The sequence below is a fragment of the Lethenteron reissneri genome, chromosome 11 (genome assembly GCF_015708825.2).
Source record: "Lethenteron reissneri isolate LAM-NWPU_2019-01 chromosome 11, ASM1570882v1, whole genome shotgun sequence".
NCBI classification, from domain to species: domain Eukaryota; kingdom Metazoa; phylum Chordata; class Hyperoartia; order Petromyzontiformes; family Petromyzontidae; genus Lethenteron; species Lethenteron reissneri.
The window spans coordinates 7768852-7783802 of record NC_083789.1 but is presented as its reverse complement, the minus strand read 5'-3'; the positions used below and the strand labels follow the sequence as shown (position 1 = coordinate 7783802).

The window sequence follows — 14951 nt, the reverse complement described above, 5'->3', positions numbered from 1 at the left end:
TTAGATGCCCTCTGGTGGCCACTATCAATGGGCGTCATGCCACATTCTTGTTTACATGTTTTTTGTTAATTCCACAACGGTTTACGTTGCCGCATGTGACATCCATTCATACGGGTCCATTGAAAAGAGAAATAAACATGGCCATTATAACATTTGAATTGGCAATCTCAGAAGTATGATCTTGACAATATATAGAAGCGTGAGCAGAGACCGCCACATTTAAAACATTCCAAGCATTCCCCCTTTTACAAACGAAGTAATCAATCGCAACGGGCTGTCACTACGTCAGTAAAAGCTGCACATCAAGTCAATCGGAACAATCAGGATAGCTCCTTGAAAAATCTGGACAGTCCCATCAGTGAGCTCCTCTGGAAAGCGAGGCTGCGGTGACCGGGTCATGTAGTCCGCATGCCCAGCCACCCCATGCCCAAGCAGCTTCCGTGAGGCCGGATAGATGGGGCTAAACGAGCGCGGCACGTACTCGAGAAGAGATGGACTGATGAATGAGACAATGCCTATTTGGCGAGTTCAATATTGACGCAACCATTGGTGGCGTTTATTCTAAACCGCAATGAAAGTTTGCCACGTATCCCTGGTCTACGCTGCACACCTTGACAGAAACTCGTTTATCAAGCTGTCCGAACGTCGCCTCAACGGCGAAACACCAACAACGTACCCAATGCGTTCATTTGCCGCGAAAATCAACTGCTTTTCAGGGGGCACAAGCAAACACCATTACATCTGTAAAAAAAATTGTTGAATGAACCGATCCATAATGTACAATATTATTTCCAATCAAAGACGAATTAACGCATGGCTCTACGAGGAGCCAGCCTAACCTGCGAAAGTCATTCCACCTTGACAGTTGTATAACAACACCAACATTCGTACCGGCGAAACGGTAGCGACACGTCAGGAGGTCCACCAGTTACGCCCCTGCAAAAGGGGGGGCTTTTAGCGCTAATGCAATTGCAATGCTTCACCTCGCCTCGTGTTAATAGGTCGTCGCAAATTCTCGCCTTTTCGCCGCTCAGCGCCACTGCACGAACACGCACCGCCTGGGCGCCGCCATATTGGGTCACGGCGCCTCACGTGGGCACGCGACCTCGCGACCGACACAACTTCCGGCAATTTTTTTTGTGAAATACTAAAACCGCTGCGTTTTCATGTACTAGAATTACGGGTATTTGTATTAAATACATTTTATATCGACGTGAATAATTACACTGAGAATTTAGATAGAATTTAAATTACCCATGAAAATGGGGCTCCTCAATTTCCGGCGGCCGCGACTCGGCGGCTTTGGCGGTTCAAGTCGCGTCACGTGGGCGCGCGACCTCCCACGTTGACCCCCAAGGTTCCGGAAGTCGCCTTCATTCACGTACAACAAAACGAATACGACAAATAAAAAAAACAAATTTACACTTTAAATTACTGCCACAAATACGTGTAAACGCACCAAGCATCAAAATACAATTTATAAATTATCCGAACGAATTGAGGAGGGGGGGCTTTCTTTAACCCCTCCCCTCTATCCCCCATCACGATTTCCGGTGGCCGCGAGACGGCGTCATGGCGGACGCGCAGCAGCAGAGCGCGGAAATCAGCGCTTTCAGCAGCTGGACGATGCCGGAGCTTCACTCGAAGCTCTTGGAGCTCGGGCAGCCGGCGCTAGGTGAGCGATGCAACACAGGGAGCTGCCTCGTTCGAGGGGTTCGACCCCCCCCCTCCCCTCTCTCTCTTCCTCGCCGTCCTCCACCGTCGCGGTCTCGCGGGGGTGCACGCGCAAGGCCTCGGGTGTTAGGCGAGGCCTAAGTGTGGCGGCGTCGTGGACTGGGTTTGCGCTAGATTTGAAGCTTTCGTGACTGCAAGGATTAATATTCTTAGGTTTTTTTTTATTATATATACGGAGTGGTATCTCCTGTAATCTCTCATTTACTTGATACAGCTGTCGGGCTGTGACGGTTCCACCTGAAGACGGAAGCTTGTGTTGCCTCCGAAACGTCGTGATTTTTATTTTATTTTACTTTTATTAATTTTTATTTTTTTACCTACGTGACTTTACCGAAAAAAAAAACCTAAGAATATGGGTTTGCGCTGTTGTTGACGTTAACGTCGCATCCATTGATTTGTTTTTAAACTACCTTGTTTTTAATACGTTAATAGCATGCTAGCGTTACCGTTATAGATTGGATTACGTTCTAACATTCGACGTTCTTACTGTTGTGTTTACTCTGGACTATGTGTCGCGCGCTTCTGCGGCCGTCGAGAACGCTCTTCCGATATTAGGAAGCGACTGGAGTTATGCACTTTTAAATCTAGATTGAAAACTCATTCCTTTGTAACTGCTGTTTGTGTTGAGTTTCAGCGTCTATGACAGTGGCTCTGTGTTTGATTTATTTGATTACAGGACAGAAACATGAACTTGTACTGCGCTTACAGACCTACTGCAAGAAGGTAATAAATATCCATGATTATACATTTGAATATTATATACGTGTATACATTATAATTGGCCACATGCTACTACAGGATTTTGGTCATTCGTCTTAAGTGCACATTAATACCATCACTAACCAATTTGTGTCTTAATTTGCATCTTTGTTGAGTGTGTCTGTTTCATGGTGGAGATGAGTTTATGCTGTAAAATGTTAAATCTTGGCTGTTGCCAATTATTTTTGTATAGTAGTGGTCATCTCTTCAGAATGTTACCACTCGTCTCACTTCATCCAGCAGTATAGACACAAATAAGTTGTGCTTACCTCTGAATGTACACCTTTGCTTGCTGTATTGAGTGATTGTGTTTCTCATCATGGATGTTAATGTCCTAATGCCACAAATTAAAAAAAACACTGCTTCAAACTGTATAGATATTTTGTTCCCGTGGTCAAGCATTATGTAATGTGTGAATAATATCACCTTTGCTTTGTGCAGACTGGAGCCATCCTTGCACGAGCTCCTGGAATGCCTGAGATGGGAAAAGCAGACTCTGGGACCCCAGCAGAACAAATGGTAAGTACCCAGCGACATGTCGCCTTTGATTCGTCTCCATGTGCACAGTTATCATTCGTTGTGTACATCGTGTCTGAGTTTCCACTAAGTTCACTAAGAAACTAGAACGACCGATGTGGTCTGGTGTCAATGCAGGACAAGCTGAATATTAATACACCCCTATAAGAACACAATTCTGATATAAACAACACGTGCTTACATGACGATAATGTATGTATGTTGAACTCCTTTCACACCGTACGTAGGGAACCGCACTAATCGGAGGTACGTAGCCAACCACATAACAAAATAAGAATGGTGGGGGAAGGCAAAGGGCACCTTCAGATACAAGCACACTTGCGATATAAGCAAACTTGAGATATAATCTCAAAAGAAGTGTGCATATATCCAGCTTCTGTAGCATTATTGTCTGGGATTTAAATATCATTGGTCCCATCACTCCCTCATTTTTTTTTGCTGTACGTCTTTATAATTTCTTGTTGACAGAACTTGCCATGCAAAATGTTGGTGTCTCTTTCTGTGTTTTGCCACAGATGGCACAAGCCACCATGCAACAGGTCCAGGAGCGAGCAGCTAAGATTCTCACTGAAACGCTGGTAAGTTCACGCTCGCTTCTCACATGCTACGGAAATAAAAATCGTAATTAATTTATTTTTGGCGACTCCTTCCCACCATGCACATAAACACCGCGACGACCCACCTAGCACGGATCACTCTGTTGTCATGTGCAAGCGCAGCGAGGACGAATGCGCAGAAGAGCTGAACAAGCGAATGCACTCCATGTTCGGGTATGGGCAGGATCATAAGTCTTATCCAAAGCTGCTCAAACTGCCTACGCGACTGAAGTCCGTTATTTGTCGTAACGGTATGCATTATACAGTGAAACTGCTCTCTTATCTTCATTATTATCTGTGACCTACTAATGTCAGCAGCCAGGATCAATCGATGGCAATCTTATTACCTGCAGATAATTTTACAGATGAGATTCGGTGCACTGTTAATTCCTCCTATTTCATAATACTTCTCTTGTCCGTATGCATCTGTGCAGATAGGTTTTTTTTTGCGGTTAAGCCATAGTCCACACATACCGCTCGTATCAATGCGGATAAGAGGAGCGGCGACCCACTACTCTGTAGAGTAATATTGGTATTAAAGCTTGTTACAATATGAACAGCACATTTAAAACTCGTACTAATTTATGTACTGTTTCCAAAGTGTATTAACAAATCTACACTTAGAAACAATGATTGACAGAGGGGTGTAAAAAAAAATTTGATAGTGTATTTTAATAGAGGTACTGCAGGTAAGTAATTTTCAGTTTTAAAGGCCACCATCCTTCAAACCCATTGGTGAAAAAGAGCAAAGTTTTAGTTTACATTATAATGTTATGTTTATGCGAGAGCCGTGGGCTTATGGGACCCCGGGGTCCCGCCATAAGGTTCATATATATAAATGTAAAAGGCGTTTGGAAGATTGCTAAGATGGCTTAACATGTTTACATAACTGAAACAAAGAAACATATTTATGAACATGATAAAAATGTACGCAGTCTTTTTATTTTCTCAAAATAAATTATTTACTGCACACGATGCTTTCTATTAAATTATTGATGGGAGTGATCAGTATGCTATTGTAAAGTCAATGCATTAATCGCAGCATACAATGCCAGTCCTTGCTGTTGAAGACAAGCAATTCTACTTTGTTAAACTATGTTACTCAACTTATTCGAATAAAAATAGAGAGATTTTTACTTGAGCAATTTTTAGTTCTTTATACTTTTTTATGGAAACCCAGTAAATCCTGGCACTGTAGTAGAGATGCTTGTGTTATAGCAACAATAATGATGATGCTCATGTGTTCTGTACCTGTGTGCGCAGGTTAACGTGCTGGCAAAGGGTGGGCAGATCCCAATGTCATCTTCCGGGGTTCCCCAAAATGTAATGGGTCCGTCTGGGATGCCTTCTTCCACGATGACCCCATCGACGATGCCCCACTCTGGAATGCCCCCGTCAACCATGCCCCAGTCGGGAATTCCCCGTCCTCCCATGCCACCCTCGGGCATGGCTCTGCCGGGCTCCATGCAAAACGTCAATACCTCCCAGCTGTCGGAAGATGACAAGTTGAAGCTTGCTCAGCAGCAGGCCGCCATGCTTATGCAGCAGGTAAGGTGACAGATGAACTGGTTTAGCACCCAACAGAGGCTGTGCAGGACAGCCAACGGTGGAGAGAGTTGGCAGCCGAGACATCAGTGCCACTCCCATGACCACTGTGATTAAGGGAGAGATGATGATCCTGTGGAGGTCCATCGGCTGTTCACTGTCATCGTCCCTGCTCATTGGCCATCTTTGGGCTTGCTGCCATTGATAAAATCTTTCCAACCAAGATTTAAAGCATTTGTGCATTGACTGTCTCCGTCTTTAACAAGGGGGCGCTATAATTGTTCTAAAGATCGAATATTAACAAAATAAGTACAGGTATCACTTTTTTGCAACGAGGGACTTCAATTTGAAACCACCCAAATTGATCAAAGGGTTGCCCAAAACTCGGAGACAAACAACTATTCACGTCATTATTTTTCTATCTGCGTGACTTTACCGAAAGAACCAAAGAATAAGTGTAAAAACACTGCAAACATATAAATGCATTTCACTTTGGCAGTCACCAGTCGTCAGTTTCCATTTTACTAATTCAATACTTCTGATGACAACGACTATTGAAAAGTGTTGTATAAGTCACACGTAGGCATGATTTTTCCGCACTTGTTCTAAGGTGCAGAATTCGGCTATGCTAAGGTGATCCCATCACCTGAGCAGCTGATGTTGAATCATAACCTGTACACATAGGCCTGAGGCAAGGGTGCTGGCCACTCGCACACTGCCCTGTCTTAAAATTGTATTCTTAAGTGCATTATTGTAGTGTGTGTGCGACGTGTTGGCTGAGTGTTTCCAAAGACAAGGATGTTTTTTTTTCCTTAGGAACGCGAGGCAAAAATGAAAAACCAGGAGATGGTTCTTCTTCAGCAACAAAAACGCGTAAGTCTTGAAGTTTGAAGGAAATCTTAAGCTATAATTGCATGATACAGTTTAATTGGGAATTATAGGTATTTACTCAGGAAAGCCTCACTTAGTCAACACTTTCAGTATAGTACTGGTTGGTCGGTATAAGCCACGTCTCTTTCTAGTATCTTTGAAAGCCACAATAGATACTTTAAAACTAATTGTAAGTTATTATGTCCATTATTATATCGACAAGTTAAAGAAAGAACACTTCGAGTGATGAGGTGTTGCAGTACAACGAAACTCAGAATAAGTTCAGATAATAGAAAGCAATGATATTTAGGCGGCGTCCGTTGGTTGTCGGTGCCTCCGTGCAAGTTGCGTGTGTGTTTTGTGTTTGTGGATAACAGGCAGCCCATATGATGGAACAAGAGATGCACAACAAGATGAGGCAGAACCTGGGGCCACGCGGTAAGTTGTTCATGCCACTAAAGAAATAAACAGCAAATTTGGTGCTTAAAAATCAACGCAACGAATAACTACCTTTGCATATGCTAAAACGGCATTACGTAACCATAATCAACGATTTTTGGGTTTAGATCGCGTTTATTTATAAATGTGTCGTAACCCTCCACCACCCGACACGGCCAATCAGTAAAAAATGTGTCACGTTGACAAAGACAAATAGTTCACTGCTTTAGCCCACCGGTGTGTTGAAGCAACAACATTCACAATTTGAGTACGACGTTTCGCTGGTAATTACAACCAGCATCATCGGGCAATTCGCCAGAATGGTGGTTGTAATTACCAGCGAAACGTCGTACTCAAATTGTGAATGTTGTTGCTTCAACACACCGGTGGGCTAAAGCAGTGAACTATTTGTCTTTGTCAACGTGACACATTTTTTACTGATTGGCCGTGTCGGGTGGTGGAGGGTTACGACACATTTATAAATGAACGCGATCTAAACCCAAAAATCGTTGATTATGAATAACATTGGTCGCGAAAGCCTACGTGTTAAACTGATTACGTAACCACTTTACAGTTAATTGATTAAAGTGGTCCTCTTATTCTCTCTACATACATATGTCGAGTTGCGTGTGAGATTTTGGCAGGCCTTGCCAGCCGCGATGGTTGTAAGTGATGGGTCTATTGCTCCGTTGTCCACTGAGCCAGACAGTTTTCCCTGGGAGACTGCCCCATCTCTACTCCCACTGACAGGAGAGGGCAGGGATTGGCCTCCCCCATACTTCTGCGCACTGACCATGTAGAAAGACTTGTGATTCGCAAATAGAAGGGTAAAAAAACAATTATATTTTTACTGGCAAATGAGGTTCCCATGGTGTATTCCAAAGCTGTCCTATATCGAGATATGACTGTAATCTTTTTACTTACCCAGGAAACACTTGCTAAGACTCAAACATTGTATAGGGAGGGTCCTGTTTTGTATTTTTTTTGTATTTCCTTACCTTGCATTGCTCTACTCAAGTATCTTGTCATCTCACATAATATCCTTGCGCCAGCTTTGTTAAGGTTTTGTTAAACAACTGCAATGAAATCAAGTTCAGAACAAGATTTTATTTTTGATAGCATTTCATTTAGCAGTATCGAATCCGACGGTTAACTGTCGGAGCAAAACATGTTTGCATACTTGCAAATTGTTCTTTTGACTGATTTCTATCATTCAACCCTTTCATTAATTTGGTCAGCTTTCACACGGATGAATGGACTGCAATAATGCATAGATGCATTCAGTCTTTGTTGGAAACCATTAAAATCACTCGTCCGTGTGATGAAGAGTCAGCTGCCGCTGTGTGTGCAGTGGTGCACATGCTGGCAAGAGTGTCGTCTTCACAATGCGCGTCTTTGTGATGCATGTTTGCCGTGTGGTGATTATTGAGGCCTCTGCTGTTTTGCGCTCGCAGGACCTGTGCCCACCATGCCCATCATGCCTCTCATGTCGCGACCGAGCCTGGGGCCCATGCCAGGATCCCGCATGGGTCTCTTGCCGCCGCCACCGGGCGAAGACCGCATGGTAACGACTGGCGACAGTGCCTCGCGCCTCCCACTGAGATGCACACCATACTCCGTCATACATTGAAATTTGTATTTATAAATCGTCTCCATGATCGGTTCTTAAGACCTCTTCCCCCATGTAAATAGGGGTGACGTGCCCATTGTGGGGACATGGAAGACAGGATAATTGTTTTTTGGAAGTTGTAGGAGGCTGCAGATTAGAGAGAGCAGATGGTGTAGGAGCAAATTATGATTTGAAAATAAATGTAAACGTGTAGTGATGTTAAATGGATCACTACGGCGCAAAGTGCCATAGAAATGGGCGCAGAGGCTAACACACCGTGCAGTACCATACAGTAGGTCACTAGGGGCATGATATTGGTTGCTCGTAGAAGAGAGCCAGATGAGTCCTACCGACAGAGTAGGGGATAGCAGCCTCCGCCAGCGCCGCAGGTAATTGCCACAGAGTCGGTCACTGGGGGAGTGTGGTGGGGGCAGCTGGCGGTAGGGGGCATGTAAGGATGAGTCACCATGGCACCGGGTTAAGCACGTGATGGGCCGGGGTGAGGAACGTGGGCCAAAGGTGAACGAGGGGACACGGGAAGAGGAGCTGAGAAACGTCTGGAGAGTTCCCGAAGGGGCGTGGTTATGAGTGGAGCCAGAGAGGGAACAGGTGCGAGGTGGCCTGTAACCTTCGGGAATATTCCAGAGGTAGGCACGGCCGAGGGTGGAGCCAGGCCGCGCCGAGAACGATAAAAGGGAAGCTCCGATCGAATATCGGGGCTGTCGCAGGTGAAGTGGAACCCCCAAGTGCTACGTCTTCGTCTTCCACATCGTGGGTCAGACACCACGTTGGCTGCTCTGAGCCGATTATATGATAGTTATCCAGTATGCGAGAAAGATAGGTGTATTTAGTCCCATGTGTAACGGTGTTGCAGAAGTGTAGAATAAACGTTGTTGCCTCCTAAATTGTGTCTCTGTAATGACTCGCGACACATGTATCCATTCAAAACGCTTGAAATTAAGTGCAACTCTTTGTGTTAGAGAATGACCCACAAAAGCAGAGATAACGGAGCTACTTCAACTCAAACTAGTCTGCAATGGAGGGGCAGCACTTACCTACCAGCTCTGCCACGGAGTACTGAGAAATATTTGTCACATTGAGTGAAACTAGTCCTAGGGCTCGAGGTTGCAAAAATATAGTTGCGTCTATTCCACTCGCTCATTAAAATGGTTATAACATAATTCATTGTTATTGGCCACATGAAGACATTGGAACTGCTAAAGATTCCCTTGCTCAGGCGATAACGACAAGAGGAATTGTCTGGGCTCGTGGACTCAATATTTTAATTCTCAGAGCTGGTGTTCAACCAAATTAAGTTTACTTGATGGTCTTTTTTGTGCAGTCAGTGGTGACTGGGCTATGATCATTAACTTGCCACACTTGAGAACCCAGTTTAATCACTGTATCTTGGGGTTTTATTTGTGCTGATTATTCTTTTTCCTCTGTTTCCTGCAGCACCACCAACATCAACAGCACCAACAACACCAACAGCACCAACAACACCAACAGCACCAACAGCACCAACAGCACCAACAACACCATCAACAGCATCAACAACACCATCAACAGCATCAACAGCATCATCAGCATCAACAGCACCAACAGCACCAACAGCAGCCATGGTCTCATGGTCCCGGTGGGCCTGGTGGGCATGGTGGTCCTGGTGGACATGGAGGTCCTGGTGGACATGGCGGTCCTGGCATTCCTGGAGGGCATGCCGGTCCTGGTGGGCATAGTGGTCCTGGTGGGCATGGCGGCCCTGGTGGTCCAGGCGGGCCTGGCGATGAGAATGGAGGCATTGGGGGACCAGGAGGGAACGCACCGGGGAGTGGAATGGCGGGGGGCGGAGGGCGTGGGGAGCCCCGCATCCCGCACGCGCTGGAGCGGGTGCTGCAGTACAAGGAGTTGCGACAGGAGGAGATGGCGAAGATGGCCGACCCCACCACGGGTACGCTCGCACGCACACACTTCTGCAAGGGCCGTAGCGGCCTAGGAGCTTGCCCATGTTGATTCATCATCATTTTCAGCCATGGTTAATCCACTTCTGGATGAAGGCTTCTCCAAGCCGTCGCAATGTCTCGTAGTCCTGCGATGTAGAAATCCATCTAGCGCCCGCACAAGCTGATGTAATCATTCCATCTCCATAGTGGGCGTAATCTCCATTGCGTTCTCTCCTTTTGCTGACATTCCTACGTTCGCCTTCGTCACTGGCAAAAATCTCATCTTCTGATTTCGTCCTGCCCAAGTCCTACTTCATTGTTCTACCAATACCATTGTCAGTAACGCCTTGCCCTGATAAATTACACGTTCGCCCTTTTCTGTTGATACTTAGCCATTAGTTTGTGGAGAAAATCTCCACAAACTAATGGCTGTTTCTTTACGTATCTAAATACTGCTTTGCATTGCATATTTTACACTCGTGCATTTTTATTGAGGATATAATGAATCATCTTTTAAAATCGATTCTCATCATCGTCATCATCATCCACAATCAATCTACTGCTGGGTAAAGGCCTCCCCCATCGCAAGCCCATGGGATAAAATCTATTGCACTTACAAAATACTGCGCGTTTCAAGTCATGCTTATAGGAATCAATTCCAATTTGTATATGTTTACAGCACCAAAGGTGTTATAGATTCACTGGACTTTAGGTTTTTTTTTTTCAAGAGTAAAAATTTAATCTGTGCATCAACCCAAAATTGTGATGATTTATTGCAATTGTGGGGGGGGTGATTTTTGTTACTTCCGTCGTTTGTATCCCTTTGTATCGCGTCTATTTCACTGTTTTCTGTTGCATATGCTGTATACATTGCATTGTTTAGAGTATTCTGTTTGTCATGTATCAACCTATGATAAGAGGTTTTTCCCCTTTTATCTGGCAATGCATATATTATCAGAGTGATTTAAAGCTTTCGTGACTGCAGGGATTCATCTTCTTGGTTCTTTCGGTAAAGTCACGTAGAAGGGAAATAATAAAATAATAAAAAATACAACATAATAAAATAAAATTGTGAGAATTGTACGTGACTTTACCGAAAGAACCAAGAAGATTATCAGTGTTTTTTGTTTGCATTCTGACCACAAGCATTGTGGTTAATGTTAACATGATTCCTTGTAAAAGGATTCAGTTTGGTGTTTTAACATCTTAACATCTGTTTTGTTGCCAGATAAAAGGGGAATAAAACCTATTAACATATTTTGGTACTGGCAAAGGAGGTCCCATGATGTATCAACCTGCATTACTTAGCATTATGGCGTAACCTATCAGTCTTTATGACACTTGCATTTTGTTATCATGTGGTGTCACATTGTATTACATATCGGTGTGTTACAATTGATGGAAAGCCCATGACCTGGTAACAAAGGCATTGTAGCATTGTTCTTGTCGACTGGGCTACAGGCCTTCTGATCTCCGCGCATATTACATGGACTGCACTTGTCAGTTGCCCACTGGATTAGAGCCCCCTCTCACACTGTGTGAGTGTTTCTGGGTTTATTTGACCATATTTCACCAAAGTAGCTCTACTCGTACCTGTAAAACCAGTTTTTTTCACGTCTAATCCATCCAAGCACTATTCAGACTCAAACCTGCTTAGCTGCTGAGATCCGACGAGATAAGTTTGATTATGTGCAAAATAGGTGATGGAAAAGTCCCGTGGCTTGGTAGCAACTGCATTTGAGCACCTCTATTATGACCAACACCGCATCCTTCACTCCGCCACCATTGCCTCCACCCTCCTTCCTTTCAGAGGACGAGTGGGAGAACTGGAACGAGTCATCTGCAAGGACGAGTATCATGGAGAAGGAGAAGGCCGATGCCGAGGGTGACGAGGATGAGGACGAGAACGAGGAGAACCTCACCCCGGCCGTTACCGCTGGGCCCGAGTCCAAGAAGGAGGTGAGTGGCGGACTCGCCACCCCCACTCGTCATTGTAGAGAGACAACAAGGGTGACAAGCTGCTCCATTAAGGGAGCCTCCTTATGGCTCACAGATTCCTAGTATGCTGTATTTTTATTCTCCGAATAAGATGGGGCTAATGTACATTGTCCGTTTTTCGTCACGCATGAAGGGTGGTTTTACGTCCAAATTGACTTAATTCAGGGGCGGGCAACCTTTTGCTTGCTGACGGTCGAATAGGATTTTCACGTACCTTCGGCAGGCCCACAGTTGAGCAAACACCTCCATCACTTCTGTCGTTGCAAGAGGCCCCTGCAGTGTGTGCGTTTATATTTCAGTCGCTCGGTAACCGACCGACCTAACCAGCAAAACCGCCCCTGTGCCAGTCGAAGAATCGTCGACGCAAGAACAAGAAGAAGCGCAAGAAGAATCGGCAGCAGCAGCGGCCGGACGGGGTGCCTGCAGTCAGCACGAGCAAGAAGGACGGCGCCGGGGACGGGGAGGACTCTGGCGGTGAAGTAGAGGTGGAGTACATCACGGAGGATCCCGAGATCTACGACCCCAACTACATCCACTTCCGCAAGATCTTCCAGGCCTTCAAGGTGGGCGATTCCCCGCATGAGTGGCGGGGCCCACAGCTGTGGATAAAGTATAATTTAATTTGCAATGAGAGCAATGCAATGTAGATATAATTTACCAATTAACCGCGCCGCATGTAATTTGGATCCAATTATCAATTCCGTTGAGGTGTGTCATACGTGTATGAATTACAAATCTATTTCATTTGCATATGTACATGTTATTTAGATAATTAACCACCTCTGCCAGTGGTGAGACCTATCTTTTGAAGAGATATTTGAAATACAGTTTTGAAGTTTGTTGATTAACTTGTTCGTTTATCGCATTCAAAAATAACAACCACTGATCAACGTGGTAAAGTATGGTCAAACAACCCCCATGACCGATACGGTATTGAGGCCTTCAGAAACGGACTGACAAGGGGCCGTAGGTTTTTTAACGTACATGATATGTAATTATCAAATGACGAGATCGGATTCGAACTAGCCATGCAGCTTGAATGTTTGTGCATGCCAATTGGTTCGGTCTACTACAACTAAGCTGGATGCTCGCATCGATTCCTTAACTTTTGGAACTGATTAAACCATAAATGATGAAGAAAACATACGTTAACGCTCCAATATTAAACCTCATCATCTGGTGATGCTCCATTGGTATGGTGTACAAGCATAATTAACAACAACAAAACTAAAGACATTTGCCAAAAACACTGCCTTACAAGAAAAAATATATATAATAAGTGCTTCATAGCAAATAAAAATTCAAACTCCGTTCAGGCTGGGTGGTTCTGGAACTGGCACTGCTGAGATCCTCGGTTCCACTCAGACTTTCAGCTGTCTGTGATGAAACGGGGTTCTCAAGTGTAGTTGATGGTCTCAATCTGGTCACTCGTGACTGCACAAAAAAGCCACTAAATAAAATTTGGTTTGCCCCTTAATTCACTATATTCCGTCTTTGAGAATAACATTTTAAAAATCCCAAGCAACAGCCGATTAAAGATGTGCCTGAAATTGAGCGCTGCTCGTGACGATGTGCGCCCCTCCCCCGCAGCTCTCTGAGGAGGTGAAAAAGGACAAGGAGGCCGAGAAGGAGAAGGAGAAAGGGCGCCTGGAACAGGAGGCAGCCGCCAAGAAGAAGAAGGAGCCCGAGCGGGAGAGAGACAGCGATGACGACGACGATGATGACGACGACGTGAGTGCCTTGCAGTGCGGCGGCGTTCAACTTTGACATGCCCGTAGGCCACAATGCCCAGCGTAGCAAGGGTGGAAAATATACGTCCCATGGGCCAGATATGGCCAGCGGCTGCATTTCTTACGGCCTGTAGCCACGTGAAAAGCTGACTCATCTAAACCACGCTCAAACGAGGTTTATTCGTAACTGCTTGCAGGTATATTCGTGTAGGTTTTACTCACAGGCTATCAGTGGCTGGTGTGTAGAGTTCGTTTGTTGTATAGTTGTATGCTTTATTTAGATTACATTGATTTAATCTTAAGCACGCAATACATGCTTGGACTTGTGAGTGTCAGATTTTCTTATGTAAAATGTATTAAAATTATGTGACAATGCTACCTTTAGGCTCATGAGGTCAAGGAAACTGCAAACAAGGCATAAAAATCGAACAGGTGACAATAAAACAAGAAAATGTCTTCTTGAATTCAATCGCACCCCAAATAGTGACAAGGTCAACTGATGATTTCTGGGGGTAATGGGGGTTAATTGATACATGGATACTAGGTACACAGGCTGTCGGCGAGTGGAATAGTTGGCACTGTGGATGAATTCAGGTAATGTGCCAGTGGGGAACAGTGTTATTGTTACTGATATCGCTGTGTCTCTCATGTCAGTCGCTCACCTCCGATTGGGATGGTTGATGATCACTCACAACACCGTCACGTCGTCTGCGGCCGGGGGCACGGTGGTGTTTAACGCTCGACTCTTTTGCAGGATAAGAAGGAATCGCAGCCGAAGCTGTCGAAGAAGAAGCTACGGCGCATGAACCGGCTGACGGTCGCCGAGCTCAAGCAGGTGAGAAGCCATGCTCCCCGCCTGCTGGCTCCCCGTGTCCAACGCTTTCAAACTGAGACAGAGGTGTCCCCTCCTGTAATCTACATTGGCTGTTGGGGCGAGCTTCTATCACACCGTCCGTAGCCAACCATGCTTAATGGGAGGTGCTGGGGAAGGACAACAAATTAAACACGTAAAGCAGTTGTAAAGAACTTGGTTTTGAATGTAGATTTAAAAGTGCATATCTCGAGTGGCTTCCTAATAAGCTGTTTGTGAGCGTCATTGAAGGCTGGTACCGCATATATAAAATTCTTAACATCAACAAGAAGAGCCAGAGAAATACCAAAATTGCTACACGCTTAAAAAATAGTTTGCTAAGTG

At 45.0% G+C, this 14951-nt stretch overlaps 2 protein-coding genes across 5 annotated transcripts in view; one reads left to right on the top strand and one right to left on the bottom strand.

Moving 5' to 3' along the window:
* The window catches only part of MRPL11 (mitochondrial ribosomal protein L11), a 101918-nt gene extending 100794 nt beyond the window's left edge, over nucleotides 1-1124 (bottom strand). Inside the window, exon 1 of one of the 3 annotated variants that reach the window (XM_061549992.1) lies at nucleotides 984-1124. The gene's annotated coding sequence lies outside the window, so the exon portion shown is untranslated. Of the gene's footprint in view, nucleotides 1-891 lie in introns of all 3 variants that reach the window. The other 2 variants (XM_061549994.1, XM_061549993.1) reach the window with 2 other exon arrangements.
* Nucleotides 1125-1508: 384 nt separating this feature from the next.
* The window catches only part of SF3B2 (splicing factor 3b subunit 2), a 23898-nt gene continuing 10455 nt past the window's right edge, over nucleotides 1509-14951 (top strand). The window contains exons 1-13 of one of the 2 annotated variants that reach the window (XM_061549990.1): nucleotides 1509-1675; nucleotides 2411-2457; nucleotides 2935-3012; nucleotides 3546-3608; nucleotides 4890-5174; nucleotides 5988-6044; nucleotides 6419-6479; nucleotides 7934-8043; nucleotides 9562-10036; nucleotides 11839-11987; nucleotides 12374-12589; nucleotides 13617-13757; nucleotides 14511-14591. In XM_061549990.1, coding sequence (XP_061405974.1) covers nucleotides 1573-1675; nucleotides 2411-2457; nucleotides 2935-3012; nucleotides 3546-3608; nucleotides 4890-5174; nucleotides 5988-6044; nucleotides 6419-6479; nucleotides 7934-8043; nucleotides 9562-10036; nucleotides 11839-11987; nucleotides 12374-12589; nucleotides 13617-13757; nucleotides 14511-14591 — 1866 coding nt within the window. In that variant the 5' untranslated portion in view covers nucleotides 1509-1572. Of the gene's footprint in view, nucleotides 1676-2410; nucleotides 2458-2934; nucleotides 3013-3545; nucleotides 3609-4889; nucleotides 5175-5987; nucleotides 6045-6418; nucleotides 6480-7933; nucleotides 8044-9543; nucleotides 10037-11838; nucleotides 11988-12373; nucleotides 12590-13616; nucleotides 13758-14510; nucleotides 14592-14951 lie in introns of both variants that reach the window. The other variant, XM_061549989.1, reaches the window with a different exon arrangement.